A 27847-nucleotide genomic window follows, 5' to 3' on the forward strand; every position below is an offset into this window, starting at 1 on the left:
AGGAATAAATATTTGGGTGGGACTGATTTGGAAATAGTAAAGGGCTAGGTTGCCGTTAGTTGTATTGTTGAATATTTTTTCATATATAATTTTTTTTTGCTTAAACAGTTTCTTGCAATAAAAACCAAAAGGAAAAATGGTGCAAACCTGAATGATACTAGACATTCATTCACACTTTTCATTGAAAAATTTTGAAAAAGAATTCAGTGAAAAATTAGCAGTACTACTCGGTACTCGATGTGGTTGGTTTGATTTGTTTGTTTAATACAAAAAGATACAGCTTTTATTCCATTAAAGATTCTCTTTGGGATTAATATCTTGGATCAAAAGATTTCATGAACAATTTAGAATAGCAAATCCAAACAAAAATAGAATACATGTTTGCAGACTTTTCACTAGATTTTCTTAATTGGGGGTAAAATTATGACCATGAGAAATTTATGAACATTCGGGGGGTGGGGGGGGGGGGGCAATGCAAAATGATATCCGGTCAGGGATAAAATCAATGGTTCTTAAAAACGAGACAGAAATAATTGACAACATTGGATTTATTTCAGTCAAATCTCAAGTTAATGTGATCATCTCAGGGATGAATTAATATTGGAGATAAACCAGAGTCCACATTGAATAGTTTAACTCTAGCATGAATCCATCATTGCTCTGATTACTGGAATAATTTGCGATCACATTGAATGGTTTATTTCCAGCTCGAATCCATAGATCCATCCCTCAGATGACCACATAACTTGAGTTCCCATTGAATGACTTATCACCAGTATGAATCAGAAGGGGGGGGGCAATGCAAAATGATATCCGGTCAGGGATAAAATCAATGGTTCTTAAAAACGAGACAGAAATAATTGACAACATGGGATTTATTTCAGTCAAATCTCAAGTTAATGTGATCATCTCAGGGATGAATTAATATTGGAGATAAACCAGAGTTCACATTGAATAGTTTAACTCTAGCATGAATCCATCATTGCTCTGATTACGGGAATAATTTGCGATCACATTGAATGGTTTATTTCCAGCTTGAATCCATAGATCCATCCCTCAGATGACCACATAACTTGAGTTCCCATTGAATGACTTATCACCAGTATGAATCCACATCCCTCAGATGACCACATTAATTTGAGTTCCCATTGAATGGTTCATAATCAGCATGAATCCACATCCCTCAGACGACCACATTAACTTTAGTTCCCATTGAATGGTTCATCACCAGTATGAATCCACATCCCTCAGACAACCACATTAACTTTAGTTCCCATTGAATGGTTCATCACCAGTATGAATCCACATCCCTCAGACAACCACATTAACTTTAGTTCCCATTGAATGGTTCATCAACAGTATGAATCCACATCCCTCAGATGACCACATTAATTTGAGGTCCCATTAAATGGTTCATAATCAGTATGAATCCACATCCCTCAGACGACCACATTAACTTTAGTTCCCATTGAATGGTTCATCACCAGTATGAATCCACATCCCCCAGACAACCACATTAACTTTAGTTCCCATTGAATGGTTCATCCACATCCCTCAGATGACCACATTAATTTGAGTTCCTATTAAATGGTTCATAATCAGTATGAATCCACATCCCTCAGACGACCACATTAACTTTAGTTCCCATTGAATGGTTCATCACCAGTATGAATCCACATCCCTCAGACAACCACATTAACTTGAGTTCCCATTGAATGACTTATCTCCAGTATGAATCCATATCCCTCAGACGACCACATTAACTTTAGTTCCCATTGAATGGTTCATCATCAGTATGAATCCACATCCCTCAGACAACCACATTAACTTTAGTTCCCATTGAATGGTTCATCACCAGTATGAATCCACATCCCTCAGATGACCACATTAATTTGAGGTCCCATTGAATGGTTCATAATCAGTATGAATCCACATCCCTCAGACGACCACATTAACTTGAGTTCCCATTGAATGACTTATCACCAGTATGAATCCATATCCCTCAGACGACCACATTAACTTTAGTTCCCATTGAATGGTTCATCATCAGTATGAATCCACATCCCCCAGACAACCACATTAACTTTAGTTCCCATTGAATGGTTCATTACCAGTATGAATCCACATCCCTCAGATGACCACATTAATTTGAGTTCCTATTAAATGGTTCATAATCAGTATGAATCCACATCCCTCAGACGACCACATTAACTTTAGTTCCCATTGAATGGTTCATCACCAGTATGAATCCACATCCCTCAGACAACCACATTAACTTGAGTTCCCATTGAATGACTTATCACCAGTATGAATCCATATCCCTCAGACGACCACATTAACTTTAGTTCCCATTGAATGGTTCATCATCAGTATGAATCCACATCCCTCAGATGACCACATTAACTTTAGTTCCCATTGAATGGTTCATCACCAGTAAGAATCCACATCCCTCAGATGACCACATTAACTTGAGTTACCATTGAATGGTTCATAATCAGTATGAATCCACATCCCTCAGATGACCATATTAACTTGAGTTCCCATTGCATTGAATTGTTTATCACCAGTATGAATCCTTATCTCACATGATGATCACATTAACTTGAGTTCACATTGAATGGTTTATCACTGAGAATGGGCGGTCATCCTAAACAGTGTCCACCAACGTCCCACTAGCGCCCACCAGCGTCCACCAGGTTTAAAGTCAGGTATAAAATCATCAAAATAAAATTTAGTAGCCATAAACGAAATAAGTACAACGTAAATAACACATTTTCTGAAAATTTCATGACATTTGGGTGTAATTTGTTCTCCGAAGTTGATGTTAGGCTGCTTGTAGGGGGATTTCTGCTCAGGCATCATGCTGGAGCATTTTTTACATGCGAGATGGGTCATAGCAGATGTTGATGCTAAAAGATGAATTGGAACTTAGCCAGGTGAACTATTGGGATGAAGAATATCCTGGGGACAAAGCTGACCCATGTTACAACAGGAGTAGCAGGTCACGACAGCTTTTAGACTTGTGACCCGTGCTATGACAAGAACAAAAGTTTAAATCAATTCGGAGCTCATAAATCTCGTGGCCGAATCAGTCCTGGCTGCTCCATCGTGTTGACAACATAATGAGAGAGATGAGGCAGTCACAGCCAGGCCAAATCAGTCCTGGCTGCTCCACCGTGATGACAATATGGTGAGAGAGATGAGACAGTTACAGCCAGTCCAAATCAGTCTTTGTAGCTTCACCGTGTTGGCAACATGATGAGAGAGATGAGACAGTCACAGGCAATCCAAATCAGTCTTTGCAGCTCCACCGTGTTGGCAACATGATGAGAGAGATGAGACAGTCACAGCCAGGCCACATCAGTCTTGTTTGCTGCTCTGCCAAGTTGTCAACATGGTGAGAGAGATGAGACAGTCACAGCCAGGCTGAATCAGTCCTGGCAGCTCCATCACCGTGTTGACAGCATGATGAGAGAGATGAGACAGTCAGGCCACATCAGTCTTGGCTGCTTTGTCAAGTTGTCAACATGGTGAGACTGAGAGATATGAGACGCTCACAGCCAGGCCCAAACACTCCTGGCTGCTCCACTGTGTTGACAATATGATGAGAGAGATGAGAGTGAGACAGTCACAACCAGGCCACATCAGCCCTAGCTGCTCCACCGTGTTGACAATATGGTGAGAGAGATGAGACATTTACAGGCAGTCCAAATCAGTCTTTGTAGCTTCACCGTGTTGGCAACATGATGAGAGAGATGAGACAGTCACAGCCAGGCCACATCAGTCTTGTTGGCTGCTTTGCTAAGTTGTCAACATGGTGAGAGAGATGAGACGGTCACAGCCAATCCAAATCAGTCTTTGAAGCTCCACCGTGTTGGCAACATGATGAGAGAGATGAGACAGTCACAGCCAGGCCACATCAGTCTTGTTGGCTGCTCTGCCAAGTTGTCAACATGGTGAGAGAGATGAGACAGTCACAGCCAGGCTGAATCAGTCCTGGCAGCTCCATCACCGTGTTGACAGCATGATGAGAGAGATGAGACAGTCAGGCCACATCAGTCTTGGCTGCTTTGTCAAGTTGTCAACATGGCGAGACTGAGAGATATGAGACGGTCACAGCCAGGCCCAAACACTCCTGGCTGCTCCACCGTGTTGACAACATGATGAGAGAGATGAGAGTGAGACAGTCACAACCAGGCCACATCAGTCCTGGCTGCTCTGCCAAGTTGTCAACATAATGGTGAGACTGAGAGAGATGGGAGTGGTGCCGCCATCTTGGATCAACGAAAGTTGGTCTGAGCATGGAGGCATAAATAAGATGGAGAACGCACTTCTAATACCCTTAAAAATAATCCCCTTATTACAATGATCAGGCATTGTTTAGTCATTGTTCTCGCACTTCACACCTCGCGCCTCGTTGCCCTTTTGTCCGATCAGAGGTACCGACAGCCGCCATTATGATTTACTCGATTGACTCCACTAACCCTAGCAACGAGCTTGGAAACGAACTGTTTACTACATGCGCAGTTTGTTATTTCGTGCTATAAAATCATTGTACGCATGCGCATGCAGTTCCCGAGTTTCCTCCATTCGTTCTTGACAAATATATGAAAATTTCATGAAAAAATACCGGAAATTAACGATTATACACCATTTTTTCAAAATTGTAAGTATTGTCATTGATATTCTTATTATCAGTGATTTAAAAGATCGATAGATGATATTTCCGGAGGGTTCCGGTAAACAGAAATTTGACCGTGTTTTGTTAGTGTTGTGAACTCGCAAATCATGTGCATTGAGTATGTGTCCAGTGCTCTCCGCATGCTTTTAGAAACTGTCATTTTTATGATTTTCTTGCAAAATCAGCATATCATGATAAGACCCCCTTTAGGAGGGGCTCTTAAGATACACGTGTGTGCGGGAGTATATAATGTAAATGAAGAGAAATAAAGAGAGTAATTATTGTATATCCAACAAACAATTTTTTTTGGTTTTTCAAAATGGCGCTGAATAAATAAATCAGACCAGTTGTAGCGCTGAATTATAAATCAGACCAGTTGTAACAGGTTACGAGAACATCTAATTTAAATCTTCATGGGAATTCGCTACATATGCCTAAGAAATTGGCCAATTATATTGATATTTTTATTAGAGAAATATCCGTCATAAATAATGACAGAAAAGGGTGGTTTATTTCAATTTTGTGTCGACATGGTCGAGGTCACGTGACATAAAAACAAAACAATCGCACACACCCGTCCAAAAAAGGCACTTTAAGAAAAATAAATACGTTTTTCCAGCTTAAAACCACACTGACGACTAAGTTATATTGGTCTACTGCCCAAATCTGAAGTATCAAAATGAATCACAAACTAGAACTAGCTCTATTTAGCTATAGTTGCGTGAAAATTTCGGGTGAGCGTTGGGTGAGCGACGTACATTCTGTACCCTAGCGGCCAATAAATAAACTACTTTCAGCCGTCTGCTCCGGTCTCGTTAGGGAGTTTTTCCCAAATGTACGCGATGATGACGTGCCCCATTAACAGGACGTGACATCTATTTTAAAATGCGTTTCCAAAGTGAATGCATGAGGACAATCCATTTCAGTGTCGTATATTACTGGAAACGCCCGATTCCCGTGAATAAGGACAATCACAATGTATTACATTACCAAAACAAAAATGTGTCGGAAGGAACTATATGGATGGTCCCATCGCACCCCCCCTCCAGCAGTATGACACAGAAGGGCTAGTTGACTGTCCACCCGGGGGGGTTTGGGGGGAGCTTCCCCCCAACGCACTGGTAAAAACCTATGTCGACGGAGGGGGGTTTGGGGGGTGTCCCCCCATTGTAACAGCTGTAGTTGTTAGAGCTTGCACTTAACATATGCTCGTAGGGGGGTTCGGGGGAGCTCCCCCGACCTAAAGGGGGGCTCACTAAGTCCTTGACTTTACATATTAAGCCCCCCTCTTAGGAGGGGCTCTTAAGATACACGGGTGTGCGGGAGTATATAATGTAAATGAAGTGAAATAAAGAGAGTAATTATTGTATATCCAACAAACAATTTTTTTTGGTTTTTCAAAATGGCGCTGAATAAATAAATCAGACCAGTTGTAGCGCTGAATTATAAATCAGACCAGTTGTAACAGGTTACGAGAACATCTAATTTAAATCTTCATGGGAATTCGCTACATATGCCTAAGAAATTGGCCAATTATATTGATATTTTTATTAGAGAAATATCCGTCATAAATAATGACAGAAAAGGTGGTTTTATATCAATTTTGTGTCGACATGGTCGAGGTCACGTGACATAAACAAAACAATCGCACACACCCGTCCAAAAAAGGCACTTTAAGAAAAACAAATACGTTTTCCCTGCTTAAAACCATACTGACGACTAAGTTATATTGGTCTACTGCCCAAATCTGAAGTATCAAATTGAATCACAAACTAGAACTAGCTCTATTCAGCTATAGTTGCGTGAAAAATTCGGGTGAGCGGCGTACATTCTGCACCCTAGCGGCCAATAATTAAACTACTTTCAGCCGGCTGCTCCGGTCTCGTTAGGGAGTTTTTCCCAAATGTACGCGATGATGACGTGCCCCATTAACAGGACGTAACATCTATTTTAAAATGCGTTTCCAAAGTGAATGCATGAGGACAATCCATTTAAGTGTCGTATATCACTGGAAACGCCCGATTCCCGTGAATAAGGACAATCACAATGTATTACATTACCATACCAAAACAAAAATGTGTCGGAAGGAACTATAATTACTATATGGATGGTCCCATCGCACCCCCCCCTCCAGCAGTATGACACAGAAGGGCTAGTTGACTGTCCACCGGGGGGGGGTTTGGGGGGAGCTTCCCCCCAACGCACTGGTAAAAACCTATGTCGACGGAGGGGGGTTTGGGGGGTGTCCCCCCATTGTAACAGCTGTAGTTGTTAGACTAGAGCTTGCACTTAACATATGCTCGTAGGGGGGTTCGGGGGAGCTCCCCCGACCTAAAGGGGGGCTCACTAAGTTCTTGACTTTACATATTATAGGGAAAGGCATTATATGGAGGTGCATGGACTGCATTAAGATCACATATTTTTACTTAAAAGTGTATTGAGGATAAATTTATTGGACGAAATTAGAAATTTGGCTAAGATTCTGATAAAATTTTTTTGAGATACGAGTCGACCTATTATGATGATGATAATAGATTTTCGAAAAATTTGAAAAATTTCAAATTTAGTTTCCTCGTCCTTTACTTTAGGCCGGAACGCCTAGTGTTATTACTTATACCAGCATTATGTTCCTTTTATTTTTATGATTATATTTCATTTTTAGTCTTCAATTCTAAACCAATTCAAAATCAAATTCATTTTTCAGGCTTTGGAATAATGGATCACCACATTTCGAAGTTGCGGTACTTCTGTCGAATTTTTGGAAAGGCGAACTGTGTGTATGAAAATGACCGGAATCCGTATAAAGTCGTCAAATTTGCAAAGGAGATGAGGAAAGCATTTCAACTTGACGTGCAGGATGAAATAAACTTGTTCACTCGTCTTCATTTTCGACTTTTCTGTACTTTTTGATTTTGCTTTTTTGCCTGTAGAAGAATAGAATGTTACCAAGTTAGTTGACCTGGTTTTATGAAACAATAAATGTCACTGTCTGTTAAAAAACATCTTTTCTCAATTGATTTGATTTTGATATTGAATGATTATGACTGATAGTGATAGGCACAGGCCAGGCCTAGCCAAGAAAGGCCCACCACCATCAAACATGAGACCCTGGGCCTGGGCCCTGATGGAGCGGGTAGTTGTAAAATAAGAAACACAGAAACGAAACAGAAACACAGAAACGCAGAAACGAAACGCAGAAACGAAAATCAAACGGGTTTTCATAAAAGTTGGAATCAAGCGGCACGCCGATACTTTCCTTGCCCAATCCGTTGTTATTGTTGTTTAAAAGTAAAATCTGAGGTTGGTGGGTTGCGGCCAGCCGGAATGCAATAGAGTTGTTGAGGGGATACATGGAGCAACTTGGGGGGGGAGGGGGCGGCACGATATGGGTGAAGTCTTTTGAGGTGGTGGTGTAGTACTTTGGTAGGTTCGATTCGATTCCTACAGCATGTTATTTTAAATGAAGGTGCAGTGCAACATCTTGCCTTGTAGTGTTCAATTTACATGAAGTACCAGGATCATCCTACAAATCCCGTCTGATGCAGCACTAAATGCAAGGTACGGTACCAGTACATGGGTGAATCATTTCGACGTTATGTGAGACGTGAGAGACCAATTTTGGCGACTAGAATAGAGTAAAGTGGGGGGGGGGGGCGGGCGGGCACAAGACTTGGACTTGGAGTAACTCAATCTTGCCTGCCCAGCTGCTGCCTTTAAATAGTCCCTTTAAATATCTGTTTATGTTAATGAGGTTGCAGTAGGGAAGTTCAGCCTAGTGTCGTGCACAGGCCATGGAATGTACAAAAGAACAGGACTCGCTATTCGAAGGACTATTTTCTATTTACGCCGTGTAGTACATAACATGTAGTGTATTGGGGAGGTCAGTGTAAATAGAAAATAGTCCTTCGAATAGCTCGAGTCATGTTCTTACTTGATTTAAAGTTTTAAATTGAAATACGAGTTTAACTGATCAATCAGGTGTTATGCCTTTAGTGTTTTAGATGCATTAATCAGGGTCAAAATGTAGAATGTTCAGTTGTCAAGTGGATTTTTTAAAAGTCTCCAAACTTGCTTAAATGAGTCAATTATTCTTTAAAAATTCCTGAATTCAACCAATTTTACTCAATTTTAACTAACCAAGATGATTATATTGAAGAGAAACTGCAAATAAGACTGTCAGGAGTGATCTCATGAAAATAAAGTGGGGCCGTTTCGACTTGGGGCCGTTTTTGGTCAGGGGCACGATCAAGGCCGGATGCTGCCAATCTGCGCACACGTTGATGAGGCTAAAAGGGGTATTGGGAAATGAGCATTCCTCCTTCCATTCCGACTGAATACCAGTTTTAGTTACACCCGCGTTCGCGGCCACAACCATGGCAACAAGATGGAGTCTGCAGACCAGAATTCGCCACAAGACTGGTTTCTGCGTTTCGTTTCTGTGTTTCTGTTTCGTTTCTGTGTTTCTTGTTTTACAACTACCCTGATGGAGCCACAGTCGAAGGAGCACCAACCCTCGCTATTAATTTGAGACTCATGTATTCAACGTACCTTTAGATTTTGTTGATGACAAAATGCACTGATCACAAATCCAATCTCCATCAGGCAGTGAATCTGGACTTGGCCCAACACAGGTATAATGGTGCCACTCAATCTCACATTTAGCATGTTTAGGAACATCACACAATATCATTGCATCATCATTCGGTTCACCACAAAGGCAATAAGGTTCCTCTTCATCACTTTCAACAAGTTCGTCGATCATGTCGATATCTGCGGCGTTTTCGGCTTTTTTAAGTGATGCTGCTAAGATATGCTTTGCCGCGATGGTGAGATCCGGGCTGGAGTATGCATCACCAGTATGGAATCCCTATAAAGTAAAGGATATCAACAACCTGGAGAAGGTCCAGAGACGTTTCACAAAAATGATCATGGGTCGGTCTGGAAAAACATATAAGGAGAGGTTGCTCGAGCTAGACCTATTTAGTCTTGCGCATCGTAGGAGGAGGGGGGACTTAATAGTGCTTTACAACCTTTTTGAAAAACAATCCCCATTACTAGAGGGTTATGTGTGCCAGGCTGATCGCCACCACCAGACTAGAGGCCACTCAAGGAGGCTAGTAAGAACAAGGGCCAATACAAATCTAAGAAAGTACTCATTCTTTGTGAGGGTGGCGGCTGACTGGAATAGCCTACCAGAAAACGTTGTGGGTGCTTGCTCTTTGGAGGCGTTCAAGTCCCGCCTAGACAAACATTGGAGAAATAGAAACGAAGAGGGGATGTTCGGTTAGATCTTTGGTGTGTACATAGTTAGTCGTTAAAAAATGAACTTCGTATTGATATACAGTAATGTATGAGACTTTTGGCAAACGCACAGTAAAAAAATAATAATACAAAAAAATATTTTAAATAGATTATGGCGCCCGCACGCACGAATATACGTAAGATAGGAAAGCAACGGCTAAAAATCAACTTTTGGTTAAACAGCTGAAAATTAATGATGATGATGATGATGATTGACAAAAATATATCTGCAGCTTCCGAAACCATGGAAACGGACGCCATGATGTTTACCTACGATACCAGGAAACCGCAAGGGTTTATGGGTAATTACTGTTACGAATATTGCCGATCTATGCCCGGAAACGCCCGAGCGTGTGCGTAAAGGGAACGAGTTTAGAATCCCCGATCACACCCCAAAAAAAGGTCATCGGTTGACTAACGAAGCACCACTGTTCAATGGATTTATAGTTGAATGCGATCAAACTACGTCATTTCCGATCGGGGATTCTAAATTTTAGCCAAAAGGAGTTTTTGTGAAAGAATATTATTTGGATTAGTTAGAAATATCACAGTTTCAACAAATTCTTTGATAATTAGTCCACATTTGGACACTAGACCTCGCATTTCCCGTCCACAAAGTCGAAGGTTACTTCGAAAACCTTCAAAAAAGGGGCAAAGGACATAACCAGGCAGAGAATTACAAAGAAACACTTCAACACTAAGCAAAACCGAGGGGGTATTCCTACCGAATAAAATACTCAAAACAAAACTACATATTCCTACCCCAATCCCATATCTTTGGTGTGTAATCAATCCATCAAGAAAGTTGAAGAATATCGAAACGTGGCAGTGATGCTAGTCTCGGACAATGCTCGAATTCGCAACGCACTGATTGAGAAGTGTGGTTAGAGCAAGACTACCTATCTATTAATAGCTGGCAGCACAGTCATGCTGCCTATTGCTGGTACTATTACTGTAAAATCGGTAAGGAAACGTCGTCATCATCATCATCATCATCATCATAGGCGTTTTGGTCCAGAATTGGGCCTTTGCCTTTCGATTTATATTGGCGCATGGGTCGTGCAACATATTCTTCATATAGAGAAGAAACAAAAAAAGAAAGAACATTTGACACTTATACAAAAAAAGACATTACCAGCTATGGCAGGCCTAGCACACTCTGTTTTGAATAGAGGGAGACTCCATCATTCCTATTGTTTGAGATTGGACAGGTGTGAATTAATCCTGCAATTAGCCTCCTGTGCATTGTTGCATGCAAACACTAAAATGTTTGGTTTTTGCTAATTAAGGGGCAAATAAATCAGCCAAAAGTTTTGAAAGCTACACAAATGATTGTTGCAAGGAAGTACTTTATGATAGTTTGCGAAATTTTGATTAATTCTAGGTGGAAAGTAATATTTTTCGCATATTTGTTGGGAAAAAAATTGAAAATCCTCCAATTTTCAGCCCCCCTATAGACACTATGAATTTTTCTCCAATAAAGCTGAAATCTTGGGAATATAATCCTAAGAGTTATATCAATCACGTCTGAAGTCGGGAGTTTGTATCAAATGTATAGTTTCGGAGCTAGCGCAGCTAGAAAAGCCCCCAAAACCCAATTTCTCAGTAATTTACACTACGGGCTACGAGTGAAGCATCACAGATTTACCAACATTTTCAGCCTATAGATGGACCCATCGAATTTCCATCCAAATCACTCCAAATTTTGCCAGTAAATACCTAGACATATATAGAATTGTGTCAGAAGTCGGGAGTTGGGATTATTTTAACACCCCGCCCAAAAGGCCAACTTTATTGATATTTCCTATGCATTTTCCATTAGGCTTGCCAGGACCAATTAAGCAGGTGCACTAATTGGCTTAATTGGCTAGGCCCGCAATAGCTGGTAATGACAATTTTTTACAAGAAGCCTAGTAGCTTAATAGTTTGTGTGGTCATGACAGAGATGGTCCTAGATACGATCGATAGGACCACGTTGACCCCACAAAGCATACATGTTTATATTTACAGTTTGGCGTGAACTCTTGTTAAGAACAGTGCACTATATAATTTTATAATTGTTTAGCCAGAGAAGTTATATTGTTGTTCGCTAATAAGCTGGAACTACCGAAGGACATACCTCTTTGATGATATAGTTTTCTCTGTAACTCAGCATACTCCTTTGTTTACAGCGGACTCCCTGCTTTCTGTGACATAGCCTAAACTTGTCCTGGTATATAATGGTGTCACGGGGATGTCAATGCTGGATTTCTGTTAACGAACGGACAGTATGTTAGTTTGGGGTGCTATATAGGACAAGTGAGTGGAGTATAGAGGTCCCGGCTGATCTGAAAGGTAATATACTGATTTCAGGCCTGGTGAAAAGGAACGTTTATATGTTTAACAGTGCAATGGGTTACATAATACATGGCATGATGATGTCATTTGGTTAGGATGACTTATGTACAGCATATTAAGTAGATTATTTATAGGTTACAAACAGCGAGACTATTGTCGGGCGCTGCAAAAATGAAGAGTTAACCATCGGGTTGGCTAAGAACTACTTTTAGATATGTAGCAAGTTATGCATACAGGTTTATGGTAAGACACGATGAACTAGTATAAGCAGCGAGGCAGGTTGCCGAGCGCTGGCATGTGATACTAGAGGAAGATGAGATAAGAATGATACTGAGAGGGGAAGAGAGAGATGGTCAAGTTTTTATAGATGTAGGTTGAAGATTTGTTCAAGTACGTCGTCTGGGATCAAGGAAAGTAGTCTGGTTAATGTTCTCCAGTGTATTACGGCAATAAGACTATTTGGGGGCGATGGGGTGAAGGATGAATCCTGATTACGGAAAGGGTTAAACATTTTCTCGAAACGACTCATGAAAACCTGTTCTGAGGGATCGAAGGGAGAGTTGTAGGTATTCTGCTGAGATGATTCAGGGTGCAGGCGGTGACGTCTGACCAGGTCCAGTATCTCGTTCGAGTTTTCTAGTCTCAGTGCCAGGAATATAATCATTAGCATTTGGTGAATCAGAGAGGCCCATCGGGAGGGGTCGTCCGCCCTCACCGGGCAGTTTGGATGCCTTATGTTCCTTGCGATGATGGTGCCACACTGAACGTTGCACTGGAAACATGCTGACGGGCCCCTAATGAACCACGGAAGGTGGATACATAGGACATGCCTTTTTAATCTGGTGGTGGTATGAGGACAGATTGGGCAGCAGCTTCCGAGAGAATTTCCCATGGTAACCAGTCTTGCCCCTTGGTCGTGGCTGTCTATGTTGACACCCGATATTATGTTTTCTCCCATGATTACATAGCGTCTGTCTCCTCCCATTTGGCTTATTTCGGGGCAATCGTTATCATCATCTTCCTCCTCTTCTGGAAGCGAATTTGCTGCATTGTAAGTTGTTGGGTCTTGCTCTGCAACCTCTATCACTGGAGTCCCCCCTTGTTCTGGAGCAGTATGTAGATTTTCGTCCTCATCAGAGCTTTCTACAGCAGTCGTTCCCTCGTCCTCTGAAGCTGTAGTACCCGTTATTATGTCTTCTCCCTCATCAGAGCTCTCTCCAGCTGTCGTTCCCTCGTCCTCTGAAGCTGTCGTTCCTTCAGGAATAGATTCATCGTCTGGCATATCTGAATAGTCCAGGCTGGAGTCCATAATGGGCTGTGTGTCCATCTGGAAATAAAGCTTGCTTAATATATGGGGAAAAGAAGGTTATGTCATAATTTTCGGTGATGTTTACGGTCTCGTTTAGAAATTGGTCCTCATTAGTACTCACAGATGTTTTTCCCTTTTTGTATCCAGTATTTGTCCAATCTTGACTTAAAGGTGTTCAGACTTGGAGCCATAACTACTGATTCGGGCAGTTCATTCCAAGGTTTCACGATCCTGTTGGTAAAGAAATTGCCCCGATGCTGGTAACGTGCTCTAAGGGGAGCTAACTTGAGCTGGTGGCCTCTTAGACCGACGTTCTCCGAGTAAGGAATTTCCAGTTTGGTTATCATCTGGCCATGGGCGATCTTGTACATTGTTATTAGGTCGCCCCTCAGGCGTCTATGTTTAAGAGTTGGTAACTCGAGTATTTCTAGTCTCTGCTTGTATTCCAAGTGTCTGATGTTTTTTAGAAGCCTAGTGGCTCGCCTTTGTACCTTTTGCAGGCTGTCTTGATCGCGCCTGTAGTGTGGTGACCATACTTCCTGCGCGTACTCCAGATGAGGTCTGACCAGAGATTTGTAGAGTAGTTTGAACGTGCTATAATTTAGACTTGTGTATGTTCTTTTGATAGTTGCAAGTATGGAGTTAGCTTTTTTAACTATATCGTCAATATGGTTGATGAATTTAAGTTTGTTGTCCACCGTCACCCCAAGGTCTTTTTCTGAGCTTACCTGTTGGATGTAATGCCGGTCACTGTCTTTTGTTTCTAAGGAGTAATTGAAGGCGGTTTCGAATCTACCTAGCCTCATATGTTTGCATTTTGGTAAATTGAAGGCCAGTTGCCACTTACCCGACCATTTGTCTATATTCGAAAGACTCACCTGGAAATTTTCGCAATCTTCAAGGTTATTCACTGACTCAAAGGATATAGTATCGTCAGCAAACAGTTCAGTCGGGGATAGATTTTGTTCTAGCAAGTCATCAACGTATATTAGAAATAAGAGCGGGCCGAGGACACTACCTTGCGGCACCCCGCTTTTTACCTGCATGGGTTCTGATAGGACATTATTTACCTGTACAGCCTGGAGACGATCGCTCAGGAAATCTCTGATCCAGCCTAAAATCGGCTGGGTTATACCATAGCTCTTTAGTTTCGTGATTAGTCTTGCATGCGGTACAGAGTCGAAAGCTTTGGAATAATCCAGAAAGACAATGTCGACGCTGCTCCCAGAGTCTAGGGCTTTGACCCATGCCTCTAAGGCTTCCAGAAGATTGGTCACGCAACTCTTACCGCGGGTGAACCCATGTTGATCTTCAGAGAGCAAGTTGTTCCTCTTTAGAAGGTCTAGAATGTGATCTCTTACGATCGTCTCCATAAGTTTGCAGCAGATGCATGTTAGGCTGACTGGTCTGTAGTTTGATGGACTATGTTTGTCCCCTTTCTTAAAGATCGGAATTACTTTGTCGTGACTTTGGCATAATATCTACATGTAATAAGATTGACTGTTCTTCTTTCCATTGTTCAAGAGCAATAAACTCATTAAAGAAATTATCAAAATTATAAATTTGACTGTAAACCTATTCCCAGAGGCTTGATATGGGAGACCGTCCTTGTACCCTTTCATCGAAATATAGGTGCGGCAACTGATATTCAATTTAGATTAACAACCTCCAAGGCTATTGTTATTTAGCCGTAGCGGTCCATTAGGCGGTCCATACTCTATACTACAATCAAGATGTACAGACCGGGGGAGCTGGCGGTACGTACCCATAAGTCTTGCCATCCCACGTTCAAATGGGGTCTTCGGGGATCGATCTCTGTGTGTCCGGGCCGCGGGGCTGTGGAACGCCCTTCCAAGCTGGTTACGTGATGTCACTGTGCTAAACACTTTTAAGAGTAAACTCAAAACTCATCTTTTTATCCTAACATATTCAGAGTAGGCCATACATGTTTTAAATATTCATATTTTCCGGATGTTTTTAAACTGTTTTTTATCCTCATGAAATCACCACTTTTAATGTACTCATTTAATATTATGTACAGTGCTTAGAAAATGTATGCACCATTATTTTAGCACTTTAAATCAAATAAATTATTATTATTATTAGTCTTTGCGGTAGTCTCGCGCGTACCGGATATAACCTATCAAGCTTTTCTCCTTCAGAGAAATACTGCGTTGCGCTCAACTGCCAATTATGCATTAGTCTGGTGGACACGAGGTTGGCCTTAAACTTGCTTGAAATCGAAAATTTGGACAACACACGTGTACTACAGCGCAAACGGCAGCATTCTGACTATAGAAACATGTGGTCTGATTCTATTTTTACTTGTCACTAAGTGATCACGCGTCCAACCTCGTATGCAGGGTAATGTGGCTTTCTCATTGGTCGAACGTTAATTTAGTCCACAGCCTTTTTTAAAAGGCTAGGCACTTGAGCGCAACGCAGTATTTCTCTGAAGGAGAAAAGCTTCATGGGTTATATCCGGTACGCGCGAGACTACCGCAAATACTTATGGGTACGTACCGCCAGCTCCCCCGGTCTGTACATCTTGATTGTAGTATTGCATTGCAAATTGGCTTGGGCGACGGTGGGCCAAATGGTATTTGGCTAGCACGTGGTAAATTAAAATTTGTGTCACGTGCTTTTGTTTACAAATAAACAGCGCCACCCATCGGTGACCTGAGACACCGGTTGTCTTTGGTGCTGTGTAAACAAAGTGACATTTTCCGCAAATAATATAGTTTGCGTAATTCAATCCGTCCAAGATGTCACAAAGACGTTTGGCCCCGATGCGGGGGCACACGTTAATACCTATCTGGAATACAGAAGGTAGGTTTTAATTGACTTGAAATCTGCTGTCAAAATGATGTGTTTTTTCTACAGTGTGTGCTCCAAAAAATCATCTGGATCTGAGTGGATAATAGGCCTACAGGGTGTGTCATCAAAAATGCCACTAACTTATATGTTCAAAGGAGCGAGTTCAACACTGTGACTGTCTCCAAGTGAAACAAACAAAACACTTATCCAAGATTGTCTCCAGTCCAAGAAAGACACCAGCAAGCCCTCGTCCAGATTGTGACTGTCTCCAAGTGAAACACACAGACACTGGTCCAGATTGTGACTGTCTCCAAGTGTGACACTCAAACACGCATCCAGACTCGGACTGTCTCAAAGTGAGACACACAAACACTCATCCAGATTGTGACTACTGTCTCCAAGTGAGACACACAAACACTCGTCCAAGATTGTGACGATTTACTAAAATCACAGGTCACAGCGATGAAAAATCACTTGTTTGCTGGATGTTTTCTTTTAACTTCCGTACCATCCCAATCAGACGTTTTGAATCTTTTCAGAATTGTTGGCGATGATGATGGGGGTGTCATGATGTCACCTGAGGACTTTGAAGACTACCAGAGAAGAGTTCTGCCAATGGTAGGCATAGAACTCTGCTGGATTTCATTTATTTCATCTGAGAACTCTATGTAAACAATAAAAAGAAAAACATGTATTAGCGAGTTTAATGTTTTGAACATTACCCAGTTATGTTAACAGTATCTCAGATTCTTAGTTTACAGCAGTCAATCTGTCGGACTGCCAACCTTTCGTTCCAGTTCAGCACTGGCCTTAAGGAAGCAAAATTTATCTGCTCGAAGTCAAATTCTATATCACAACATATTTTTATTTGGGTGTTATAATTTCAGCGTCAAAAGAACCGCCTGTATGTCAGCTGGTATTCTCCACCGACTGGTATCGACTGCAAGCTGGTTGGCCCAGAGATGCCATGCTTCTGTACTCACAGGTTTGTAGTCCGACTTAGAATCAAACTGGTGACCTCAGACGTTACAGTCTCATCTACTGCGCCACTCCCAGATAGCCCGAAAAGTCCAGGATGCCAATTTTAACAAAATGACAGAAGTGTAACCTTCTCTTCCAGATATAAGCAACACAAAACATACTTTGAAACAATCCCGGAGGCCCGCCCCATCCTTCTAGCCGTGCAAAGTCCGTGGCTGCCGCAGTAACTCGTACAGCTACGTCCCATCCCGCTGAATGGCTCTCAACTAATCAGGTGCGGCTGTAAAAATTACTCAGATGATTTCACTGCATTGGCTCATCTTACATTTAAACAAATGGCTGCAATGGATAGCTTGAACCAAAAAATCTATCTCTAGACACCAACATTAACCACCTAGCTGAATTGGTTGCAGAGGTACGGAGCCCTACAAGTATTGGCGGCCATCTTGGATTTCACTGCATTGGCCTATCTCACATTGAAACTGATGGCTGCAATGGATAGCTTGACCCCAAAAACCTATGTCTAGACACCAACATCAACCTCCTAGCTGAATTGGTTGCAGAGTTACAGAGCCCCTACAGGTATTGGCGGCCATCTTGGATTTCACTGTATTGGCCTATCTCACATTGAAACTGATGGCTGCAATGGATAGCTTGACCCCGAAAACCTATGTCTAGACACCAACATCAACCTCCTAGCTGAAATGGTTGCAGAGGTACGGAGTCCTACAGGTATTGGCGGCCATCTTGGATTTCACTGCATTGGCCTATCTTTACATTGAAACTGCTGGCTGCAATGGATAGCTTGACCCCAAAAACCTATGTCTAGACACCAACATCAACCTCCTAGCTGAATTGGTTGCAGAGTTACAGAGCCCCTACAGGTATTGGCGGCCATCTTTGATTTCACTGCATTGGCTCATCTGACATTGAAACAAATGGCTGCAATGGATAGCTTGACCCCAAAAACCTATGTCTAGACACCAACATCAACCTCCTAGCTGAATTGGTTGCAGAGGAACGCAGCCCTACAGGTATTGGCGGCCATCTTGGATTTCACTGCATTGGCCTATCTTACATTGAAACTGATGGCTGCAATGGATAGCTTGACCCCAAAAACCTATGTCTATGGGGATCTATGTGAGTTTTAGGTCCTACGTACAGGTCTCGAACTTGTAAAATCTGTAACCAGGCCTCCATGGATGAAGAGATTGCCCCATACTTGGGAGACTGTTTTGAAACCTTCGCTAATTTTGGAAGATCGGTGCCTGGCTATTTGGTTTTAAAAACCCTATTTTTTCCCATCAAAACAGCACCTTCCATTATTCAAACTAGCATATACCCATAGAGCGGGCAAAGTTGAAATGTAATATACACATTAGTTAAATGGGCACGATGATTGACCTACATTAAATTTCTAACGTTACTGAAGTTTTATTAAAGGTTAAACACGAAATTAACTGCATTTAGGGACTTATTGCTGCTATCTACATGCAACCCCCAATAGATTGATTGGAGTATGCTATTTTGCACAATGCATTGAGACCAGTGACAGCAGGTCCCGTTCCAAATAAGGCCCTCACATATTAGGCATATCACCTACCCACTCCCGTACCCAATGCCACTGTCGGACCAAAGCCAGGCGCATGGAGAGATGCAGAACGCAATTCAAACTGACAACATCAGTCAGTAAAGAAGAAAACAAAGAGCAGCGCTGGCCACTGTACATATTTTGTCCATCCTGGCATAACTGTTTATTGATACCCTGACTGCATGTTCCGGTAAGCCACTCTGCAGAATTTGCCTTATCACTCAGGTCAGTGTTTCTCGAATAGAACTAAAATAGAACAGGCTAATCATTAATCTCCCTGCTAATACCCTGCACCATGGACCAGGTTGTATAGCACTACATACGTGCTGGAAGCTAATACTGATGTGGCAGGGAGAATATGCGTGAAGTTTGTGTATGCTTTTGAGAATGAGCGGATCTCTCCAGTCGACGTGCTCTCTGAAAAGTTGCTATTTATTCACCCTCAGTGACACTCTTACTTATGATCCACACCTACGAAACCAAAAGTTGCAAGAATTCGACACATTTTCGAGGCCCAATTTTGAAACAAAAATCGCCTCCTATTTAGCGGCCACAACGCGCATTATAGTATAGACTAGCATATACCAATGGAGCGGGCAAAGTTGAAATGTAATATACATTAGTTAAATGGGCACGATGATTGAGCTACATTAAATTTCTAACGTTACTGAAGTTTTATTAAAGGTTAAACACGAAATTAACTGCATTTAGGGACTTATTGCTGCTATCTACATGCAACCCCCAATAGATTGATTGGAGTACGCTATTTTGCACAATGCGTTGAGACCAGTGACAGCAGGTCCTGTTCCAAATAAGGCCCTCACATATTAGGCATATCACCTACCCACTCCCGTACCCAATGCCACTGTCGGACCAAAGCCAGGCGCATGGAGAGATGCAGAACGCATTTCAAACTGACAACATCAGTCAGTAAAGAATAAAACAAACAGCAAGCGCTGGCCACTGTACATATTTTGTCCATCCTGGCATAACTGTTTATTGATACCCTGACTACATGTTCCGGTAGGCCACTCTGCAGAATTTGCCTTATCACTCAGGTCAGTGTTTCTCGAATAGAACTAAATTAGAACAGGCTAATCATTAATCTCCCTGCTAATACCCTGCACCATGGACCAGGTTGTATAGCACTACATACGTGATGGAAGCTAATACTGATGTGGCAGGGAGAATATGCGTGAAGTTTGTGCATGCTTTTGAGAATGAGTGGAGCTCTCCAGTCGACGTGTTCTCTGAAAAGTTGTTATCTATTCTAAAACCACGAAGATATTCGACGTATGACACCCTCAGTGACACTCTTACTTATGATCCACACCTACGAAACCAAAAGTTGCAAGAATTCGACGCATTTTCGAGGCCCAATTTTGAAACAAAAATCGCCTCCTATTTAGCGGCCACAACGCGCATTATAGTATAGATGATAACTTATTGTCTGAAGACTACCTATCTATTAATAGCTGGCAGCACAGTCATGCTGGTACTATTACTGTAAAATCGGTAAGGAAACATTGACTTTGGCATGTATTTGCATGTAATAAGATGGACTTCTTTTCATTGTTCAAGAGCAATAAACCCATTAAAAAATTATCAAATCCCCCCCCCCCCCACCTTATGTCTAATTTACATTGGCAATAAACTTTCGAAACATACTCAATTGCATTGCAAATTGGCTTGGGCGACGGTAGCGTGATCTCGCAGTAAAACCTGGAACTGAAAGTTTTGGACGAATATTTCAGTTCCATTCTCTACCGCGAAAGAGTGCCACCATCGCTAAGTTTCGCAAAAAGTTATTTCATGACTCGGGTGAGTGACCCGTTTCCCAGGATTTCTTAGTTGGCCGCAGCCATCGATTTGCACTAAATCTAGTATGTATCAACTATTTGATCACATGTATGTCATGTGACGTCTTTCTTCCTGCGGGAATTTTGACGTTTATGCTCTTTCTTTAGACAAATTCGCGAAACTCTTATTTCATAGTCTGCTGATCAGCTGCAAGTGCTATGGCATACAAGAATAACCATGAGTGGTGATATTATCCTCTTTATCACTGTCGACACTTCCATTGCAGAAGAGGCAAGCATTCATCATACAATGAAATTGAAAAGATTCTGCAAGGGGAGGAGCATGTGACTGGCTCTGTCTTGAGGATAGGATTTTAAGACTCCTGAACAAGTAAAAATATATAGGAAAAGTCTCTTGTAAAGGAATGCAAAAAACTTTCTGCACCCCTGCTACAGCCCCCCCTTAAAGTGTACCTATTGGCTTAGCCTTTAAATTTGCTTGCCTGCTACAGCCCCCCCCTTAAAGTGTTCCAATTGGCTTAGACGTAAAATTTGCTTGAGAAAGCAACCATCCAATGCTAAGAACTTTGCAGAGAGCCTAATTTCTGAAAAAAAACAACAAATCATTGTAATAAGGGGATTTAAAAAAAAATTCATTAGTCGAAAAATAATTGTCTTATTGCTATAAGACTAATCAAGACAATTAAGTAATTCACTACTAACAGTAGAAAGGACAACCTTTGGACTGGCAAATGCTGTCCTTAATTGAAAGTCCTAATTAAACAGTTAAAATTCGCTGGAAAGGACCAACTTGGGGCCACATCATGACATGCTGTGTCATTAATAGAGGGTGTGTCCGTAAGTAGAGTTGTTTCAGCTAAGGGAAGTTCCACTTTATTTGTATCACATCCATGTAGAGGGATAAAGATGTAATTCGAAAAGGTAATATCATCCCAAGCAGTAGAATCCTTTGTAGTCCATTATGTCATCAAAAACATGCATGGGTGAGGGGTCGAGGAAAGTCCCGTGCTCTGGAGTACCTAAGCAGGGAAAAATCTTTTGAAGGGGGACTATAGGCAGGAGCATGGGGGTTAAATTGGCCATCTTCAGGTGACTAACATAGAGAGTATTAGGGCACTGGGACAGGTTAGATTCAGCATTAAATATATTTCTTGTAAAAGCTTGAATTGTTTAGACATACCGTGAGGTGCGAGAGATCCCTATTGGGGACTTTCTGTAACTTTCACTTGTCGCCCTAGTCTTTAGTGTCCCTTTAATCTTTTCGAATTTTTGATCTGGGAGTAAAAAAAACTAATGTGCATAAAAAGGTTTCTTGTGGGCTAAGGGGGGGGGGGGGGGGCGGAGGCGATCCTTTTCCATGATGATCATGACAAACATATACTATAATAGTAGTAACTCAATTTTTTTTCGAAACGCCTTGTATAAATTCATATCACCATCTCCCTCTGAAAGAAAAGCCAGTTGCGGACCGTACCTCCCACTGATGGAAGAGCCCTATCTTTTGTGTGTTTCGACCAATGTACTTGTATTGACAGCTGGGCTAACTCCAACATGTCCAAGGAAAACGGGTCTCTCACCCGAGTCATGAAATCTATTTTTGCCTGCAAAACGCTAAAGTACCGTTTTCAAGAACCTCATCGACAGGTTTCAAAAGTGCGCAAATTTCAAACTGGGTTACTTTTAGTTTAGGGGTACCCAGGACGACATCTACCGATTCGGCTTTACTAACCGCACGAAACCTGTTGCAAAATGTTCAGCATATTTACATGTATCAAGATTGATCATCGTCATCATTTTGAGCGGGTGGGGTAACCCCCACCAAACGTCCCTAATCGCCCCACTCCAGATCTAAGCTAGACTAGCTCATTTACTAACCATGCCAATCGCACGAAACCTGTTGCAAAATGTTCAACATATAATCCTCACGTTTCAAGAAAAACCAATGCCAGACCTTTTGTGTGGTGGGTTACCCCTACCAGACGCACATAATCATCATCCCCCAACCCCCCCCCCCCACCCTGCGTGAACGATGACAAGTGAGAAATTTATTGTACACAGAGTAAGTCTCTTTTCTATCTAAACTTTGCACAATTGAATTTGAATGGGAGCCTGGAAAGAGTGGAAAGAGTGAAACATACAAAAGTGCGAAACTTTCCTTCAGAAAACGAAAGCGAGGAAAGCAAAGTGCTGAAACATTTTGCAACAGGTTTCTAAATGAGCTAGTCTAGCCTACTTTAGGGGTCCATTTATTTATCCCCTCCTTACCACACCCACCACAACGAGCGCGGAAGACGTTCATATCCTTTGATAGTGACCCTAATTGAGCCTGAGACACTCATAGAAATTGGTTAACTTTTCAGCTAGGTTGACCCCCCCCCCCCCCCGATACTCAAGGAGGCATTAGAAACCTCATATCACCAACGATCCGAGTCGATGTTATGGCGGAATTCTAGAAGCACGTGTAGTATTAGTCACATAAAGTAAACTCGACCGACATGGTGCGAGTTGTCGAAGTCAGAGAAGAATGGTGGGTTTTCCCTAATCGTGAATGATTTATTGACTGTTGAGAATAAGATAATAAGAATCTACGAGATAGATACCACCACAAAGTATGTTGAGTACGCAAAGGGTATATAAAGGATTTGAGGGCATGTGGCTGTAACAGGACTGACACAAAACCAGCTAGAAGTTGACAAGGATCATAGAACTTGAGAGATAAATGGTGTTGCAGTTCTACCATCTGCAGATGGGTTACATCCAGACAGAAGTTAGGAAGAAAGTAAACCTTCGAGATATAGCCAAGACAAAATGTACGTTTTCGTGAGAATACAACTAGACTGGCACTGGGAGTACAGTGGGACTCAATTACCCTCCTATGGCAAGCCAAAGCGGAATTTATTCAAGACTGTGGAATTACTATTCAAGAAGTTAAATATGTGTTCAAGACCAAAATATGTTCAATCCTGAATCAAATATTGTCAACCTTGAATCAAATATGTCCAACCGTTGAACATTTTCAAACATGAATAAGTTGTAAAATCTATATAATGCATTCTTGAATACTTTTGTTCAACCTTGAATCACATATTGTCAACCTTGAATGAAATATATTCAAGGCGCACGTGACCATATCCAAGACGCACGTGACCACAAAATTGATGACGTAGAACCCATTGTACTTCTGATGCGTTGCGCTTCATGACATGATTGAATTACCGGTAGTAGCATGCATGGCAAACATTATAAACCCTCAAAATACAATCCTATACAAATGGCAACTGCTCAAGCTCCCTAATTTCTGAGGGAGCACCCGTCGCAGAATTTTGAAGATCCCGCAAGAGATCTTCGAAATTACTGGCATGAGCCAGTAAATTTAGCTTCTCCTTGTCCATTATAAGGATTCTTCTTCTGTCACTGTCAGTCGTGTGTCTGTTTAGTTTTGTAAAAAACTCATTAAACCTCGTGCGAAGAATTCGACCTCCGCAATGCATCAGAAGTACCATGGGTTCTACGTCATCAATTTCGTGGTCACGTGCGTCTTGGATATAGTCACGTGCGTCTTGAATATATTTCATTCAAGGTTGACAATATTTGATTCAAGGTTGAACAAAAGTATTCAAGAATGCATTATAAGCGCGCAGCAGAAAAGCCGAAGGCTTTTCTGCGAAGCGCTACTATGGTTAACGTGCATACGACGTCATCCAATGTAAACAATGTTTCTCAAGTCCATGGATTCGTTTCAAATGGCTTAAATTTGACTTAAAATGGCCGCCAGAAGAGATAAACGCGCGAAAGTAGTAACTCGACTATTCTGAGCTCCGAGAGAGAACCACACGATTATTCTCACTGTTTTTTAATCCAACTTCAATTTCAGGGGGTTTACCCCCCCGACATATGTGTTTTGATTTTTGAAACTTTAGTGATAATATCCAAAAGATGCTTAAAATGGATATAATCCCGAAATAATGAGCAAAAGACGGGCAGGCGTTTCGAGAAAAAAATTTTATTTTGAGATTTCAATAAACCTTTTGAACGAATTCCACACGGGCCGTGGTGGGATCCGAAGACACCTCAAGGAGAAATGTATGTTTTTATGGGGTACCATTGGTTTTGCAGATCTTCCGTTTTTTTCTAAAGAATAATCAATATTCGCTAGCAGGCTTTTTATGCTCCCAGGTATGAAGAGGGTTCTATGTTCCTCAGGTTCTTTGTTCATCAGTCTGGTGTTCCTCAAGAGTCAAGTGTCTTCAAGTCTCTTGGCCAGCAAAAACCCTTTCCAACCAATTTTTTATGCATTCGGCAATATGCTGGTGGGGGAAAAACCTGATCCCAAGATCCCTGACCCCTTGAATTGGTTGCCCAGGTACGACCACAAGCAATTGTCTCAAGGAAGCCACCAGTACGACCACTTGGGAGTCTTGCCAATATCATGCCAGTGAAAAGGAAGGGTAATGATGGTTGAGGGTTGCAGTTAGGGTACCATCAAAGGAGTACCTCTTCCTCGCTCTGGGTTAAACGTGTCAAAGGACTGCACCATCATGAAGATTTGGGGGTTCTACTCGAGCGCCCCAGTGTAAGCAGCTCAGAAGGACTTATTGAGAGGCCAATAGGGGGTTTGAGGGGCCTTCCCCCCAATGCACTGGCTGAAACATGTCAGAAGGACGGGGGTTGGGGGGGGGGCTCTCCATGGCGACAGTTGCGCGAGTTCAATAGAGCTTGCACTTTACATTAGAATCTGCCAGAGTCCCAGACTACGATAGTCTGGACACCTTTCGGGGGGGGGGACATTTTCCATTTCTTTGCCGGCTATTATGACGATGGAGTTGAGTTACTGCTAATGCGATACACGGAGAAAACTGTCTATCAAAACAAAAAATTGGCGGAAGGAACTATAGCAGGGTCCCAACCAGGGGGTTTGGGGGGTTTCCCCCAACCTAAAGGCGCTGCGCGCTTACTAGGGCACTGCACTGATAATATTATTTTCATATATGAGCTAGATTTTACAACTTTTTGTATTCATGTTTTGAAAATGTTCAAGGGTTGGACATATTTAATTCAAGGTAATTGACAATATTTGATTCAAGGTTGACAATATTTGATTCAAGGTTGACAATATTTGATTCAGGATTGAACATATTTTGGTCTTGAACATATATTTAACTTCTTGAATAATTCCACAGTCTTGAATAAATTCCGCTTTGGCTTGCCATACCCTCCCACCCTCCCCCCAGATTATGATATACTAGCAGACATCATTTACTTGACCCTAATGTAATTTGATAGGATGAAAATGATTGGACACTCCGTCATGAATGCATCTGCCAAGAAATAGCACGTGGTTATGTTACCGCAGCCTGAATAGAGAAATAGGCAATGACACGTGGTATTTCAACGCATGTGCAGGCGATCGTAAACAATGACATTATTTCAATTCAGTACATGCGCAATACATCGACTCGCATCGTTGATCATCTGGCCTCCCGCCTGTACCATGTGTTGGCCTACTCGCCGACGAACTAAATCCGCGCCTCGAGTGTCAGATCGGCACGGAAAGATGTAGAGCATCTTTCTGTACGCTCAGAATGAGGTTGCTAAAACACTAAGTTAAAACTAACAAGAAGCAAAAAACATCCTGAGCAAGCTTGCAAAATACTCGGCGAGCAACGAGGTGTTTGATAGTTGATGCAAGTTTCTCGAAATTGAATCTATTTTTGTCTGTCATGTGACCTCGGCAAATTCCCGGCCAATCTTGACTCTAGAGGCGCTGATTTCGTTGCTTACAAATTTCGGTACTGTGCGAGTTTGGCCCAAGCCGCGGTGGGATTGAAAATGTCCTCGTCCATGTCATGTCTGTGAGTTTGATTTGAAGAGGCGTTTATCTGCATCATTGGAACAAAAAAGTGGCAGTGAATTCATTCAGACATAAACAAAATGGTAAGCATATGATATACCGTATTTGACGGTGTATAAGTCGCACCTAGGCCTATTTACATAAAAAAATCCCACAAAAGTGGGGGGTGCGACTTATATATGGAAGTGCGACTTATACACAAAAAGCCCCAGATGAATGACGAAAATGATAATACACCCAAACCTAAAACATTGACCACTCTTACATGTACACGCATACAGCTGTACCCAAGCATAATTACCGGTAATTTTCATTTGACCTCGATTCCTGAAAATTCCCACCGTTTCACCAATCAAAACCTCACAGACTCCGTTAGTATTTATTTTCTAGTTAGTTTTGCTACGCCAGACGGCGAACCATTGTTTCAATGATCGTCTGCTCGAGGGTGAAAATGGCGCCGGATCGAAGATTGTCACTCCAACAGACACTGCAATAACGTGGTTTCGTTGTGTTTCTCGGCTGCTGTTCTCCACTACTAACATATTAAGCCAGGGCGTTCAACGTTTTTTGGCCTTCTACCAATGATTTATTTATCATGTCATGACTGGGAAAGGATTTATGCCTGGAATGCAGCGAGACGCTCGAGTTGCCTAGGCTCGGCAGTGCGTGCATTAGCCGGGTGTACGGGCCACTCCCGCCGCCAGACAAGATAAGATGACGCACATCTTGTTGTATTCAATGAAAAATCATCATCAGGCAGGCCCAAGATTACTTGAATCTTGTTGTATTCGATGAAAAAAATGTTCTTCAGACGACAAGCCCGAGGAAATCGTTATAGTTGTGCTGAGGGCTAAAAAACTTTTTACATCAACTTTTTGCGCCAAAGTCGGGGGTGCGACTTATACACCCATGCGACTTATACACCGTCAAATACGGTACAACATTCCGGAAATTTCGCAGAAGATGCTGTTCATATTTAACCTGGCTATTTCCATGTGTCTGGGCTGTTATTAAAGCTGAACTGTCTCCATTTAAGGTGCCTGCGCCATGTTTAAAAAAAAGTAAGGGTTAAAATTTACAATCCCGATCGGAAATGACGTAGTTTGATCGCATTCAACTATAAATCCATTGAACAGTGGTGCCTCGTTAGTCAACCGAT

At 41.9% G+C, this 27847-nt stretch overlaps 1 protein-coding gene and 1 long non-coding RNA gene across 11 annotated transcripts in view; one reads left to right on the top strand and one right to left on the bottom strand.

Moving 5' to 3' along the window:
• LOC135494760 (uncharacterized) overlaps positions 1–15727 on the bottom strand; it is a 35471-nt gene extending 19744 nt beyond the window's left edge. For 4 of the 8 annotated variants that reach the window (XR_010448434.1, XR_010448438.1, XR_010448435.1 and 1 more), the window contains exons 1-3: positions 15204–15352; positions 12102–12232; positions 9230–9548 (exon numbers count right to left, since the gene is read on the bottom strand). Coding sequence is in view for 1 of the 8 variants with exons in the window: in XM_064783030.1 (XP_064639100.1) it covers positions 9230–9548; positions 12102–12137 (355 nt within the window). In the remaining 7 variants the exon portion in view is untranslated. Of the gene's footprint in view, positions 1–7074; positions 7606–9229; positions 9549–12101; positions 12233–14356; positions 14392–15203; positions 15362–15393 lie in introns of those variants that run through there. The other 4 variants (XR_010448436.1, XR_010448440.1, XR_010448437.1 and 1 more) reach the window with 4 other exon arrangements.
• A 42-nt stretch (positions 15728–15769) lies between these two features.
• LOC135494762 (uncharacterized) lies at positions 15770–20115 on the top strand. Of its 3 annotated transcripts, XR_010448444.1 has the most exons (5): positions 16206–16457; positions 16985–17063; positions 17333–17430; positions 17566–19816; positions 20045–20098. It is a non-coding gene; the product is annotated as an uncharacterized LOC135494762 (long non-coding RNA). The 3 variants fall into 3 exon arrangements; XR_010448445.1 differs by lacking the exon at positions 16206–16457 and adding an exon at positions 15770–15992 and having other exon boundaries at positions 17566–20115; XR_010448443.1 differs by having other exon boundaries at positions 17566–20115.
• The last annotated feature ends 7732 nt before the right edge of the window (positions 20116–27847 follow it).

The sequence above is a fragment of the Lineus longissimus genome, chromosome 10, assembly GCF_910592395.1.
Source record: "Lineus longissimus chromosome 10, tnLinLong1.2, whole genome shotgun sequence".
NCBI classification, from domain to species: domain Eukaryota; kingdom Metazoa; phylum Nemertea; class Pilidiophora; order Heteronemertea; family Lineidae; genus Lineus; species Lineus longissimus.